Source organism: Mesoplodon bidens (assembly GCF_964165515.1).
Source record: "Mesoplodon bidens genome assembly, chromosome: 2".
NCBI lineage: Eukaryota > Metazoa > Chordata > Mammalia > Artiodactyla > Ziphiidae > Mesoplodon > Mesoplodon bidens.
The window spans coordinates 85,854,961-85,869,746 of record NC_138177.1 but is presented as its reverse complement, the minus strand read 5'-3'; the positions used below and the strand labels follow the sequence as shown (position 1 = coordinate 85,869,746).

The window sequence follows — 14,786 nt, the reverse complement described above, 5'->3', positions numbered from 1 at the left end:
AAGCATAAATACCTTTTTCTGTCATCTGTATGTTTACAGTATGTTACTGTATGTTAACTTTGACTATGGTGCCCTTCGTTATATAGAGAGTCTTAATTTAGATGTCACCAGGTTAGTCAATTTTTATTCAGTACCTTATGGCTTGTGCTTTTGAAGTTTTATTTAAGATAAGTTATCCTTCCCCACCCCATATCACAGAAATTTTCTCTTATATTATCGTCTATTAGACTTCTAATTTTGCATTTTGCATTTAGGTCTTTAATCCATCTGGAGCCTACCTTTATATATAGTTTTAGGAAGGATCCAGTTCTATTTTTTATTCTTACAGTGAGCCAATTTTTCTAGTACCATCTATTAGATAGTACTTCTTTTCCTCATTGATTTGTGGAGCCATCTCTTCTGTATATTAACCTCCCCTTTAAACATGAATCTCTGTACCACAATGTTCATTGCAGCACTGTTTACAATAGCCAGGACATGGAAGCAACCTAAATGTCCATCAACAGATGAATGGATAAAGAAGATGTGGCACATACATACAATGGAATATTACTCAGCCATAAAAAGAAACAAAATTGAGTTATTTGTAGTGAGGTGGATGGACCTAGGGTCTGTCATGCAGAGTGAAGTAAGTCAGAAAGAGAAAAACAAATACTGTATGCTAACACATATATATGGAATCTAAAAAAAAAAAAAGATAGTTCTGAAGAATGTAGGGGCAGGACAGGAATAAAGACGCAGACGTAGAGAATGGACTTGAGGACATGGGGAGGGGGAAGGGTAAGCTGGGACAAAGTAAGAGAGTGGCATGGACATATATACACTACCAAATGTAAAATAGATAGCTAGTGGGAAGCAGCCACATAGCACAGGGAGATCAGCTCGGTGTTTTGTGACCACCTAGAGGGATGGGATAGGGAGGGTGGGAGGGAGACGCAAGAAGGAGGGGATATGGGGATATATGTATACGTATAGCTGATTCACTTTGTTATACAGCAGAAACAAACACACCATTGTAAAGCAATTATACTCCAATAAAGATGTGAAAAAAAAGAATCTCCAAGCTCTTTATTCTGTTCTGCTAGTTTATCTATTATTATCTATATGTACCTATTGTATATATACATATAATTTTAATATAAATGTAATTTTTGAGTGTGTATATTTTTGAGTATATATATATTCACACACACACACATTTTTTTTTCAGTCTGTAACTTTGTGGTATATTCTAGTATCTGTCTCTTAAGGCACGTCTTTCTCCAAGCCCCCACCAAATCAACTAGGTATTCATGAAATTTTTCCATGTAAAATTTTAGAGCCAATTATTAAGCCACTCTAAAAAATCCGGCTGCAATTTTTATTGGGATATATTGAAAATATATTAACTTCGGGAAAATTTATACCTTTAAATATTAAGTCACCCCACCTAAGAGTATGGGCTATCTCTTCAATTATTCAGGTCATCTTTTCAATAGAATTTTAGAAAGTTCTTTCATGAGATTCTTATTTATTCTTGGTAAACATGATTCCCAATATATTATAATGTTTGTTGCTAAAGTTTAACTGTGGGATTTTGTGTTTATCCTCTGCTAATACACTTTCTCTTAAGTAGTTACATACAGAAACTCCAGGAAAAGTTTAATTCTCATTGAGAGAAGGATATACTTAACCCATTGCTTTACAAGAATCTTCAGATAAAATTCAGAGAGAACATAGGCCTGTTTGACATCATGGAATAAATATTTAACTTTGAAAAGCAGAACATCTTTTAACACAGAAATGAATTGGAGAAGTTAAGTAGCATGGGTTGAAGGACTAAAAATGAAAAGAATACCATGATAGAAAGTTTATTTAACCTTGAAAAAGAAAATGAAAAAACATGTAACTGAAAGAGTAAGCACCAATTTGTGGTGCTTTTTGCCTAGCTGTGGCATCTCTCGTCCTTAGGGGAAGATAGAGGAAAACTAGAAATTGATCAGCTTACTTATACTGTCCTGCTCTGAAGTTATACACCCATTGCTCTAGCCAAGCTTGTGAAGCCAAAAAATGTATCTAAATTGGACTAATACAAAGGTACAAGTATCTCCCAGTCATCTTGTTGATAGATGTAATTTTTCCCAGCAGTTTCCATTCCCTCAATAGTAGCCATGAATTTATAATGACAGAAGAGGATTCAACTCTATAATGGGCACTCACGTTTAGAGGCAGGTAACTAGAAGTTGACATACCCCGTGAGCAAAGGTGGAAGGACTTCTGGGATTTCTAATGGGCACAAGAATATGAATGAAGTGTGATTCCTGCAGTCAAGGAGTTCACAGTCTAGCAGGGGAGACAGGTGTTCACCCAGTCCTGACACAACATGGCAAATGCTATGAAAACAGTGTGCTTGAGGAGCAGGTAAGATTTCGCAGAGGACCTGACATTTTGAACAGGAGATGAAGTGGGAAGCCAGGAGCGCCAGGTGACAGTTTGGATAGTATCTTCTGAGCAATAGAAAGTTGCCGTAGGTTTCTAAGCAAGGCCGTGGCATGTTTCAATGTATGTGCCAGGACTGGAACCTGGGAGGTGGAATAAAGATGAGATTGGTGGCAAGGAGGTCAGCAAGGAGGCCAACAGAAGTAATTTGTTAAGGTAATTAGGAAAGTTAAATTCACAATAGTAAATAAAAGTGCAGGAAATAAATTTCCAGATCACCCTCCACCAAAAATAAAAATTAAAAAAAGTTCATGCACCACTCTCCCTTCTTGGACCATTTGATTTTAAAGAGGAAAGACAACCCTCTGGATAAGTTCTGCAAAGGTTGGGCCTCCATCTCTACATCTGGTACATGTTGAAATCCATGTAGACACACAAGCCCAGCAGGCAGAGTCAGAGCATCAGAAATCCTCAGGGGCTGCCACAGCTTAGCCAGATAACATTACTCTCCTCCCGCCACTGTTTATAGCCTGGCCTGTGTTTTCAGAGTACTCTCAGTTACTTTCAGTTACAAGAAGTTCTTACATAAGAATAAATTATTTATCTATGTTTTTAGTCCCAAGAACTTTGAAGAGAAACAACTTAATCCAAGCCATAAAATAGTGATGTATTTAGTGACCCTGAAGTCCCAGCTTTCTCAATAGAAATTGCTTCCTAAACATTCATATTCTTTGTTTTTCACATCAGTCTTTCTCTGTTTTCATTATATTTTAGATTCAGATTTTATCAGTTTCTACATGTTTTAACCTAAAAATGTCCTCTTACCTGGAACATTTTTGCTAAGTTAGGCAAATATTTCAGACTGTACACCTTAAGAGAAATATAGCCCCAAATAAGAAATATAGCCCCAATCATTTTGATGATTATGATAACCGTAATGATCATTTTAATAGAAATATATGCCAGGCACTGTTCTAAGCATGTTTGTCTATGCAATAACCCTCCCCCCCCCCCCGAGGTAGCTGTAATTCCCTTTTCATTCATGAGATGATTAGAAGCACAGAGAATTAAAGTAATTTGTTCAAGAACACATAGCTAGTAAATGATGGGATCTGGCTGAAACCCCATCAGTCTTGCTCCAAAGTTCATGGTCTTAATCATTAACCTATGCTCTCTCTTTGATATTTTAAAATATCCTATGTTTTAAAATTTGGGCGGGATAAAACATTAGAAAGTTTCAGCTTTTTTTTTTTTTTTTTTTGGCTGTGTTGGGTCTTCGTTGCTGCGTGCAGGCTTTCTCTAGTTGTGGCGCGCGGGCTTCTCATTGCGGTGGCTTCTCATTGCGGAACATGGGCTCTAGGCACGCGGGCTTCAGTAGTTGTGGCACGTGGGCTCAGTAGTTGTGGCTTGCGGGTTGTAGAGTGTAGGCTCAGTAGCTGTGGCGCACGGTCTTGGTTGTTCTGTGGCATGTGGGATCTTCCCAGACCAGGGATCGAACCCGTGTCCCCTGCATTGGCACGCGGATTCTTAACCACTGCGCCACCAGGGAAGTCCGAAAGTTTTAGCCTTAAAAATATATATGAGTCTGACAATCTCCAGAGTGTCTTTTAACTGTCCTCTCCCATGAATTGGCATCTAGTTCTAGATGCAAGCACTTTGCTTAGTTATGAAATCCGCCTTCAAGGAACAACAGGAGTTCTGAAGCTGTTGAGGATGATACTGAAGCAAATGTTCCTTTTTTTCCCTTACATCTGTGCTTTTAGAAAATAGAATCAGTAAAATCTTTATAAACATTTGTCAATACTCAGGATGATTTTATAAGTTTCTCTTTGATACTAGAGTCAGGTGAAATAACTACTGCTACATTAAAGATGCAGGTTAAAGATACGTGTGTAATTTCCAGACTGGCCTCTGTGTTCCAGCATTCCTAAGACCTGTCTTTGTCATCTAGAGTGGTTTACCAGTTACGGGCAGTACACTCTGGAAACCCATAAATATGTTACAAGGTAGTTCCCAGAGCTCAGTCCTCTAGATAATAGTATGGAGTGTGTTCATTTCTGATTTTCATGTGTGGACGACCAGAACAAAGGTGAAAGAGGGAAAGCATGTGCAGTAAGAATGATTCCTGTTCTCTTCAAACATAAACATCAATCAGAAGCCACAGGGAAAAAGACGTTAGTTCCAGTTGCAAGCAGCTGACAGCAGTGCTGCTTGTGTAAAGTCACTACCGTCGGGAAAGTGACAACCACTCGTTACTGTCTCACTTTCACATTTTTATGTACAAATTCTTATTTCTCTTGTTTCGCCTTTGAACAGAGCATCTTGGTCCACCATCAGGAACAAACTCCGCCAGGCAAAGCCCAGCCCTGCAGCACAGGCCCATGGGACAGTCACAGGCCAACCACATACCTGGGGACAGGTGGGGCTGCTCTTCTCAGGTTTTGGTTTTTTCCTCTGCTCATCTCCCCACTTTGCGTCACCCACCCACCCCCACTCACCTCCACACAATTATGCAGAAGCCAGCCGGTTAGGTCAAGATGAGACGTCTAGTCCCTCCGGTCCCTTTGTCCCTTCCTCCCCCTCTTCCCAGCCCCAGCCCAGGGTGCAGCGTAACAGGTGGGGATTAGAAAGAATTGACACCTACTCTGCTGCTCTAGGTCCTCACGGTTTTGGTAGGGAAGCCCCAGACCCACATCGATTACCATCTTCTTAGACTACCCGAGCAGTATCTGTGCATATTTCTTTCCTCTTTCGTTGAAAATATTAATCATGAAACAAAAACTGAATTTCCAAAAATTCAGCATTTTCACAGGCATTGGTACTGCAGGAGAGCCATTTTTCACTGTAACAAGGTCAGCTTATCTGCCCTCCAGTTCAGTGACTTAAGTGCAGTTTTCCTTGATGTAAACTGTGCTGAGACACCCTTAAGACAAAAACAAAAACAAAAACAAAACAAAAAAACAGCATGGGGGTGTTGACAGACTTGAAGCCATGCTGGAGTTCATGGCTAGTTTTTGCCTGGCATCTCTCTGCTTCTAGATACAGCCTGTCTTAATAGCAGTTTGTCAGAGGGAGAATGGCAAAATTCAGCTTTTAAAGGAAAAGAAATTGATCTGCTTTTACTTTTAGGCTGTTTTTCATATTCTCAGTTCAGAGAGTGACTTGATTTCTCTTTCCTGTAGAAGTGTCACAGAAGGTGAAATTGGAAAAGACGTCTCCACTTCCTACAGACACTCGTGGTCTGACCACAAGCACCTTGCACAGCCTGACACTGCAATGATTTCAGTCATAGGCAGTCGGCACAATCAGGTAACAGAGATTCCCCCCAGATGCAGACTGTTCTTTTCAGTTGCCGAATCACTGACACTGATGAATTTTAATTGCAAATCAGTTCAGATAAATTTGTTCCCAAAACTGATCATTCTTAAGGACCTACTCTGTGTTTGGCATTCTCTTAGTGTCCACGAGACAATGTAAAGAGTGAAAAAGAAGTTTATCCTCTATTGGAGAAATTTTAACCCTTACTTGAGTACCTAGAAATAGCAGTGTTTTAGTTAATCAAAGAAGGATTTGGGGTGGGTTTTTTTTTTCTTTTTTCAGGAAAATTAGTCAAAATCTGCTTAAAGGAAGCACTGTTCAAAATTCTGTTCTCTGATTGTTCTGTTGCATATTGACCAACTAGTAGAGAAGACATGTAATCTTCAAATTAATTTAGGCTGCATTTATAGAAATTAAGTAGCCCTTCGACCAAAACGTACATTCCTTCCTTATGATATAGAAATGCATATTGATATATGATAGCACTTATATGTGGAATCCCCAAAAAATGATACAAATGAACTTATTTACAAAACAAAAATAGACCCACAGATATAGAAGGCACTAAGGTTACAAAAGGGGATGGGGGATAAGTTCGGAGTTTGAGATAACATATACACCCTACTATATATAAAATAGGTCATCAATAGGGACCTACTGTAGAGCACAGAACTATACTCAATATCTTGTAATAAACTATAATGGAAAAGAATCTGAAAAAGAATAGATATATATACATGTGTAACTGAATCACTTTGTTGTGCACTTGAAACTAACACAACATCGTAAATTAACTGTACTTCAATTTTCTTTTAAAAGTGCGTATTGAGAGTATAAATCATTTCTTCCGGCCATAAAAGGAGTCTTTCTTCAAACTTCAAATAAAGCAGTCCATGTAAGCTTGTTTTTCTTACACTTCTCTCTCTCTAGAGCCTTGGTTGTTACCCAGTGGAGCTGGAGCGAGGCCCCCGGGGCTTTGGATTCAGCCTCAGGGGTGGGAAGGAATACAACATGGGGCTGTTCATCCTGCGTCTCGCTGAGGATGGTCCTGCCATCAAAGATGGCAGAATTCACGTGAGTTGGCTTCTGTCTGCAAACTTTGGTTCTGGCTCAGGACTGGAAACTTCTGAAAATAGTTGATTAAAGGGAATGCAGAAACCTCCTGAATCTATGAAGCAAGATTTTCCATCACTAAAACCTGAAAGGCAGATGCTTGTCATGATTTCATTTCCTCTTTGCAGGGTGCTATACTGTATTGCAGTTAGGCTGCTTGCGCTGGCTTGACTTTGGTCAGTAAGAAAAAATCAATTTTACTTACGTAGTCAACATTCAAGGGCAAATGGATTAATAAATAAAATATACTTTCATCTTATTAAAAGTCTTGGGAAAGCCAGGATGAAACAGAATCATCGACTTCTTCCAAGAAACAGTAATCCCAGGATTTTTTTTTCCCTCTTAGCTACTTCTAGAGGGAGCCAGAGGTCGAAAAGCATGACTCTCCCAACCTTTATTATCATTTTCAGGACTAGATATCACATCAGCAATGTTCCTGCATAGGGGTACTCAGCTCTGAAACACTATAGCTTTGTACATGGCATTGAGGCCAGATGGTTTATGTATCTGCAAAAGATATTTTCCTTCCTTCTCTAGATGTTACTTAGAGGATTCTTATATAGGAGACATTTGCTGGGCTCAATTTTTTTTTAAATAGTTAATTTACTGGTATTCAATTATTTGCTAAAAATTTTATATGCTAAAAATTATAAAATCCGGACAGTCTTCCCCTTACTATTCAAGAGAACTTTGGACTTCTTCCCTCTGCTACCAATAGGCATCAGGGAAAGAGAAATTTTTCTTTTTCTTCTTCTCCTTTTTCTTTTTCTTTTTTTTTTTTTTTTCGATACGCGGGCCTCCCACTGCTGTGGCCTCTCCCGTCGCGGAGCACAGGCTCCGGACGCGCAGTTTCAGCGGCCATGGCTCACAGGCCCAAGCCGCTCCGCGGCATGTGGGATCCTCTCGGACTGGAGCACGAACCCATGTCCCCTGCATCGGCAGGCGGACTCCCAACCACTGCGCCACCAGGGAAGCCCTATTTTTCTCTTTTACTTTTAACTAAGTAAACTAATTAGAAAGGCAAATGACCCTGGCAAATTATTAGATGGTATATTCTAACAATGATTAGAAAAGTCGTCTGGGTGATTGCAGTTTTGAATTATGCACATCACTACTCCACTCCCATTACTCATTTCATAAACATTTACTGAGTGTTTGCTTTACCCAAGGATTTATACATGATACTGAATAAGCTGGGAAAAAGAGTGACCCCAAAACAAGGTACCATCCTTTCTCTAAAGGACTAGACTTTTGTACAAGTTCAAAGTAGGTGAATACGAGTAGAGAAGATTTCATAGAAGAGGTGGCATTGGACAGTCAATAGGATTTCAACAGGAAGAGATTAAGAAAACATTCCAGGCTGAAGAAATGAGCAAAGGGGTAAAACGAAGGAAGTACACGTCATATATAGGGAACTGCAAGTGGTCAAGTTTACCTAGAGTCTATTTAGAAAATACATAGGAGGGTAGAAGAAAATGAGAATATGAAAGTAGGATGAAGCACCAGTATGTAGGTCCAAGACAGTGGAAAGTCACAGAAGGCTTTTGCGCCAAGAGTTCCCCCTGAGAGCAATACACTGATCAAATCAGTCTCTTGGTGTGTAGGATGGATGAGGGGATAGGGCTAGCTATAGTTTAGGCATCCAGTCATGGTGGTGGGAGTGTAACTTGGATGGTAGTACTTTGGGTGGATGGTAAGTGATGCGTGTGGGATCAACTGTTAATGAAGAAAAGACCAGTTTAGTTGACTGACAAGTATTAAATGAGTGAAGGATGAAGGAAAAAAAAAGAGTAAAGGATGGCTTAGAGGCTTCACCCTGCCTGTACTATGAAAAACAAAACGTGAGGGAGGCCAGTGGGAGAAAGGGTTTGGCAAAGACTGATGATGTACTAAGTTGTAGTCATGTTGAAGGACCAGCTGGTTGAGCAGGTGTAAATATTTAGCAGGCAGTTAGGACAAGAGGTAAAGTCCCAGACTGTGACATTGCAGGCAGTTAGGACAAGAGGTAAAGTCCCAGATTGTGACATTACCCAGACGGAAGTGAAAACTGATGCCTTTGCTGTGGATGAGTTCACTAAAGGAGAAGATTTAGAGAGTTGTGGGCCAGGGGCAGGACTCTGGATAAGGCCTGTCATTAGTGGACCATAGCAAGTAGAGAAAATGGGGAGGGTGAGAACGCAGAGCAGCAGAAGCAGAGCTGGAGGGTGTTGATGGCAAGGAGAGGGGCTGATGGCCAAAGGCTATTAGTGTGCTGAAGCTGAGCTGTTTGCTCTCGCCGCAGTGCACTTTCTTGTAGGGACAGTTTAATAAAGTGGGGAGAACATGGGTTTGGAAATCAGGACAAGGATCGAATTCTGGTTCTGCCACCTTGTAGCTGTGCATAGTTGGGTAACTTCTGAACCTGCACAAAACGCAGAGCTATAATACATGTAAAATACATGGCCCAAGTAAACTTCTTAAAGTTTTAGTAAGAGCAGTTTGAGGCACTGTATATGGGAATGGCATACTTATTTCTGGTTTTCTTTGTCCTTTTTCAAAAAAAACTCTCTAAGTCATTTAAATCTGGAGTTTTAAAAAAATCTCCCATTGTATATTGTATCACAAAACTCCAGTTAAACCAAAAACTAGGATATAATTGAAATGTTGGTTTCAAATACACTAATCTCACCAAATAAAGGGCAAACAAAGGGGCCTTAAAGGATTCTATTTCTAAAACATGTTATTCTTAATAATGAACAGAATAATGAACAGAAACTTTAGAATTATGTGATAAAATCAGCTTTAATATAAAAAAGAAACTCTGAAATTTGAAAGCAAAAGCAAATAAGCTATTACTGCTATGCCCAGGTTTGTTCTAAACTCTAATAAAATAAATCAGCTTTTCAGAGAATAATTTTTCTGGCTACTAAATTATCAAAATCTTGACTTGGTGTAGGGATCATGGGAGCTTTGCTGTAAATGACAACTAACTCAGGTGGCCACTGTCCCCAAAGATGAGCATTTATCTCCAGCTGACACTTGTGCATGGAGCCAGCCACCTGAGCATCCATCCTGTCTGCCTTCCCCTCTTGCCTCTCTCCTCTTCTCCCGTGTCTTTTCTGTTAAGCTGACACCGTACTTTGTGTCCTGTACCTATTATTCCAGTATCTTCAGCACCTGAGGTAGTGCCTTGAATATTGATAGTAGATGCACCAGAGATATTTGTTGAAAGAATAGAATGCATGGTTAATATTTCTAGATAATGAGATAATTTTTTTTTTAATATTTAAGATTAACTCCCAGAACTTATTACTGGGTAGACAGGACTTGGCCTATAGGAAGGAATAAGCAAACAGTGTAATTGTATAATTCAATAAAACAAGAAAATGTTAACTTTTAATATAGATGGAAAGGTGTTGAGAGGATCTGTACATTTAGTGAGTCTTCAGCTGGTCCTTAGATCCCGTTAAGATTTAGAGAGGAAGGAAAAAGGTTCTGGGCTAAAGGAATGAGAAATCAGCTGAATGGAAAAAGTCCGTATTAGGTAATAGTGTCAGACTGAAATATTTGACAAAGAACAGAATCAGATTTAGAAACTATTAAGAGTCTGTTGTCTTCCAGACCACATGTTTTCACTTGTATTAGTTTCAGTCTCACAAAAACTCTGTGAGGTAGGTGGCATTATCCCCACCTGCAGATTAAAACTGAGGCTCAGGGAGACTAAGTCACAGCCACAGAGGGACCCAGGTCCATTGTCTCTCAGCCTGGTCTGTGTGCTTTCACATCAGGCCATGATTATGTCATTTGGACTCAATTCCTTTGGGAGGCATAAAGGGTCTTAACAGGTTGTAAGATAAGGTAAGCAATGTGTTAGGAATATTGTTTAGTCATTGTAATACACTTTAGTGGATGTTGTTTTAAAAACTGCAAGACTGCCTTAAAAAAATGACTTTTTTTTAAAGGAACGATTTTTCTCTGTCGTTCTTCCTACTTTCCCCCTTTTGCTTCTCCTGTTCTCTTTTCTTCCCCTTTCATTTCTTTCTTCTCTCCTCTCTCCTCTCCTCTGTCCCCCACAATTCTATTTTTCAATAATACAAAAACCTGACCTTGAATTTTTATTCTTATCAAAAGATATATTCCCCATTTTTTGTATTTTTATCACACTTAAATTTTTTAAAGTAACAAACTTTTAAAAGAATGTTTACATTTCCCTCTCAAAGGTGTGATTTTTTTATCTTAAGCTTTGTGTAGTCCAGTTTAGAACTTTTTCCCCTTTTGAGGGCCTCTCTACCATAAATCTTAAAACCATGGCTTTCCTCTCCTTCACCCTAATTTAGTTTTTAAGTTAAACAAAAGTGACACCTGGTGGCAGATCTGTTCAATTACAAGTTTTTTGCAGTTCACTTATTGTGCTGAAAGAATAAGAAATATGCAGGTTTGGACAGAGAATTTAAGCCAAAGAATATAATTGAAATGAATTATAACCTCAGTCACGTTTTTACAAGATGTAACCAAAGCATGCTCCAAGTAGTATCTATTTTAATATTCATTTCTCTAATTATCAGAGGGTTTTATATCCGGTGCTAATTTGTCATCTGTGTTTCCTCATGAGTGATTTTTCTATAATCACTTATTAAAGGAAATCTGGGTACCGACCTTTGTTTCATTTATATACCTATTCTGATTATAAGGGTTTTTTAATGAATTGTGTTTATTACTTTTTCTCCATTCTATTATGTTTATTATCATCGTATTTTGGGGTTTTTTCCACTTTATGTGTTAAATCCATCTATTTTGTGATATCCTCCACTTCTTCGCTCATTTTTTTTTCCGTAAATATGCAATAAAACTTGTTCTATTTTCTTAGTTTACTTGAAAAATTTTTGCATTGTATAGAACGGGGTGCAGTCTATAGTTAAATCTTCATCCTGCTACTTTTTTTTTTTTTTTTTTTTTTTTTGGCTGCTTGGGTCTTTGTTGCTGCACGTGGGCTTTCACTAGTTGCGGTGAGCAGGGGCTACTCTTCGTTGCGGTGTGTGGGTTTCTCATCTCGGTGGCTTCCCTTGTTGCGGAGCACGGGCTCTAGGCGCGCGGGCTTCAGTAGTTATGGCTCGCGGGCTCTAGAGCGCAGGCTCAGTAGTTGTGGTGCACAGGCTTAGTTGCTCCGTGGCACGTGGGATCTTCCGAGACCAGGGATCGAACCTGTGTCCCCTTCACTGACAGGCAGATTCTTAACCACTGTGCCACCAGTGAAGTCCCTCACCCTGCTATGCTTTAAATCTTTTTTTTGGAAAACCAGAAAATAGATCATTTGAAAATTAACATTTATTTGTGCTTGGTGTATAATCCTGTTTTTAGCTCATTAATTCCTCCCAACAACCCCAGGAGGTAGGTAGGCACTAATGTTATCCCCACTTAACAGAGAGGAAAATGAGACCACTCTGCTAGGACGAGGTCGAGCCAGGAGTGAACCACAGACATTATGACTCCAAAGCCCAGCTTCCAAGCCACTGTGCTCTGCTGCAGCTGTGGCTACAGAGCACCCCTACTCACCTCTGTTAAATAATTACCGCGTCCTCTTCTGTTATTTCTGCATCGTTTTAGTAAGCTCTGCAAATATTGCTTTTTGTAATTTCAGTAACTGCCCATTGTTCAGTTTTTCTGTTTTGAAGCCAACACCCTTTAGTTGTTTGTCACCTCGAAATGTTGTTTAAAATCTGGATATATTTTTAAATCATTACCATCATTATCTTTAACCAGGTCCTTTGCAGAAGTTATACTTCACTCATTCACGTTTCCTTTTTTTTTTTTTCAAATAACTATAGACAACATTTCTAGTAAATAGCAGTGGTACTTGAGGCATTTTATTCTGATCCCTAGCTTTTGTTTGTTTTCTAGGGAAATCACTACACACTAAAGTCATTTAGTGTAAGCCAGCTATTGGTTTTAAATAAGTATTTCATATTAGTATGAATTTCTCCAAGCTGAGTTTTCTTAAGAGTTTTAGTCTATAAATATTTCATTTAGGTAATGCCTCATATATGTACAGGGCGTAGCGGCAACACAAAGGAAGGAGTAGGCAGTTCTCCCTGGAGGCCAGGATAGGCTTCAAAGATGAGGAGCCACCTGCCTAGGATTTAGGATATTCAGGTCGAGTCGGAAAGTACCCTTCACAGGCGGATTAATCAGAGGTAGCTCTGTGGTATCATGTGGGTCATAGAGCCTTCACCTCTCCCACCACTTAACCTTTGGTTGTAAACTTAGAATTTGATTCTTGACTTCAAGATGCCCAGATCCTGCTTACTAGTCATATAAACTTTTATAGCGTAAATAAAACTGGACATCATCTCTTCCTATTGCTACCACCTGTCCACTCCTCATCAACTCTAGCATAATAGCACTGTGCACAAGTTAAATATTTTACAAAGGGTCATTCAGCAGAGTTGGGTGGCTCTAGGGATGACAAAACGGAACTGAAGGAGGATGTGTAGTTTCATGTTGTTTCTGTGAATGTTCCCTGTCTAGGTTGGGGACCAGATTGTTGAAATCAATGGGGAACCTACACAAGGCATCACACATACTCGAGCAATTGAGCTCATTCAGGCCGGTGGAAATAAAGTTCTTCTTCTTTTGAGGCCAGGAACTGGCTTGATACCTGACCATGGTAAGTTAAGTAGCTCACCTGTAGCTGAAAAGCTGAGAATGTGTTAGGGAGAGGGCAGCAGAAGGAAAAGGAATATCTATTTGGAGGGGACAGATATGTTACTAGCTAATTCAGAGGTAACCACCAGAACCATCTAAAGTTAGTTACCATAAATAATAATATTACAAAATAAGTGACTTCATACAGAACTTTTGTTAGACTAGAATTTATATGTTAAGCTAGTTTCAGCAGAAAACATAGTTGCTTTTGCAGGGAAAAGTGCCTATAAAAAACAAGAACATTAGAGGCAAACGACTTTAATGTTATGAAAAGCATTTGAAATCTCTTCAAATGCTATTTTTTTCCTTATAGTAAGATGAGTTTCTCTCTTAATGAGCAGCATGAGAACTTTAGGCTTTTCTAGTCATTTGTCAAAAACAAGTTACTTTAGCTCTACCTGGAGACAAGGAGTTGCACTTGGGACCATTTCTGTAGTCCTGTACTGATCTTAAATTTCCTTGGTTTCATTGTATGTTTTTGAAATATCACAGTATTTGAAAATCACTGTTTATCAACTGAGTGCACTAGTCTAGAAGTACAATACCACACCACTTAGTCCTTGTCCGTTCCAGTTTCCTCCCTTCCCCCCATAAAGCTTTTGAGGGATAAGTATAGACATGACCTCCTACAGTCCCCTTCCAGCCTATAATCCTCTGACTGTATTACCTTCCACCATCTGCTTGTAAACCATACGTCCCCGGTGACATCTTTGCTAACTGCGCTGTGATGTTTTTTTACACAGTCCTAGGCTTTTTCTCTTCCTTCTTCAGGTTTGGCTCCTTCCGGTCTGTGCTCCTACGTGAAACCTGAGCAACATTAAGGCTTTCAGGGCTTTTCTTGGTCTTTCCTTAAAAAGATTTGGTAAATTTGCATGTCTTGTAAATCACTTCCTTCTTTTTTTTTCTTTTTAATTAAAAATGATGCTATTAAATACATCTATTTCTATCTTCTGCACTTTTCAGTTTCCTTTTGACATTAAATTTGACAGCTTAAAGCAAGAAAATTATTTACAAATGCCCATGAACTCCATTCTGGTTACCACAGTTTGGTCTCCTTTATTAGTGATTTTGGCAAATCCTGAAGCTATATCCATCAATAATAGCTAAATTAGTAAGCTGCTTGGACCAGGTAATTTGGTCCAATTTTATTATTTATTTAAGATTTTTATTGGGCTTTTGCTACTTATAAAGAATTTACACATCATATATTATCATACCTATTATACAAAAGTAATTGGAAAAATGAATACTATTAT

General features: G+C 39.0%; 1 protein-coding gene across 3 annotated transcripts in view; it reads left to right on the top strand.

Moving 5' to 3' along the window:
* The window catches only part of MAGI3 (membrane associated guanylate kinase, WW and PDZ domain containing 3), a 275,258-nt gene that overhangs the window by 256,827 nt on the left and 3,645 nt on the right, over window positions 1–14,786 (top strand). For 2 of the 3 annotated variants that reach the window (XM_081222384.1, XM_081222383.1), the window contains exons 17-20: window positions 4,735–4,837; window positions 5,601–5,727; window positions 6,667–6,810; window positions 13,354–13,492. In XM_081222384.1, the coding sequence (XP_081078510.1) occupies window positions 4,735–4,837; window positions 5,601–5,727; window positions 6,667–6,810; window positions 13,354–13,492 (513 nt within the window). Of the gene's footprint in view, window positions 1–4,734; window positions 4,838–5,600; window positions 5,728–6,666; window positions 6,811–13,353; window positions 13,493–14,301; window positions 14,393–14,786 lie in introns of all 3 variants that reach the window. The other variant, XM_081222385.1, reaches the window with a different exon arrangement.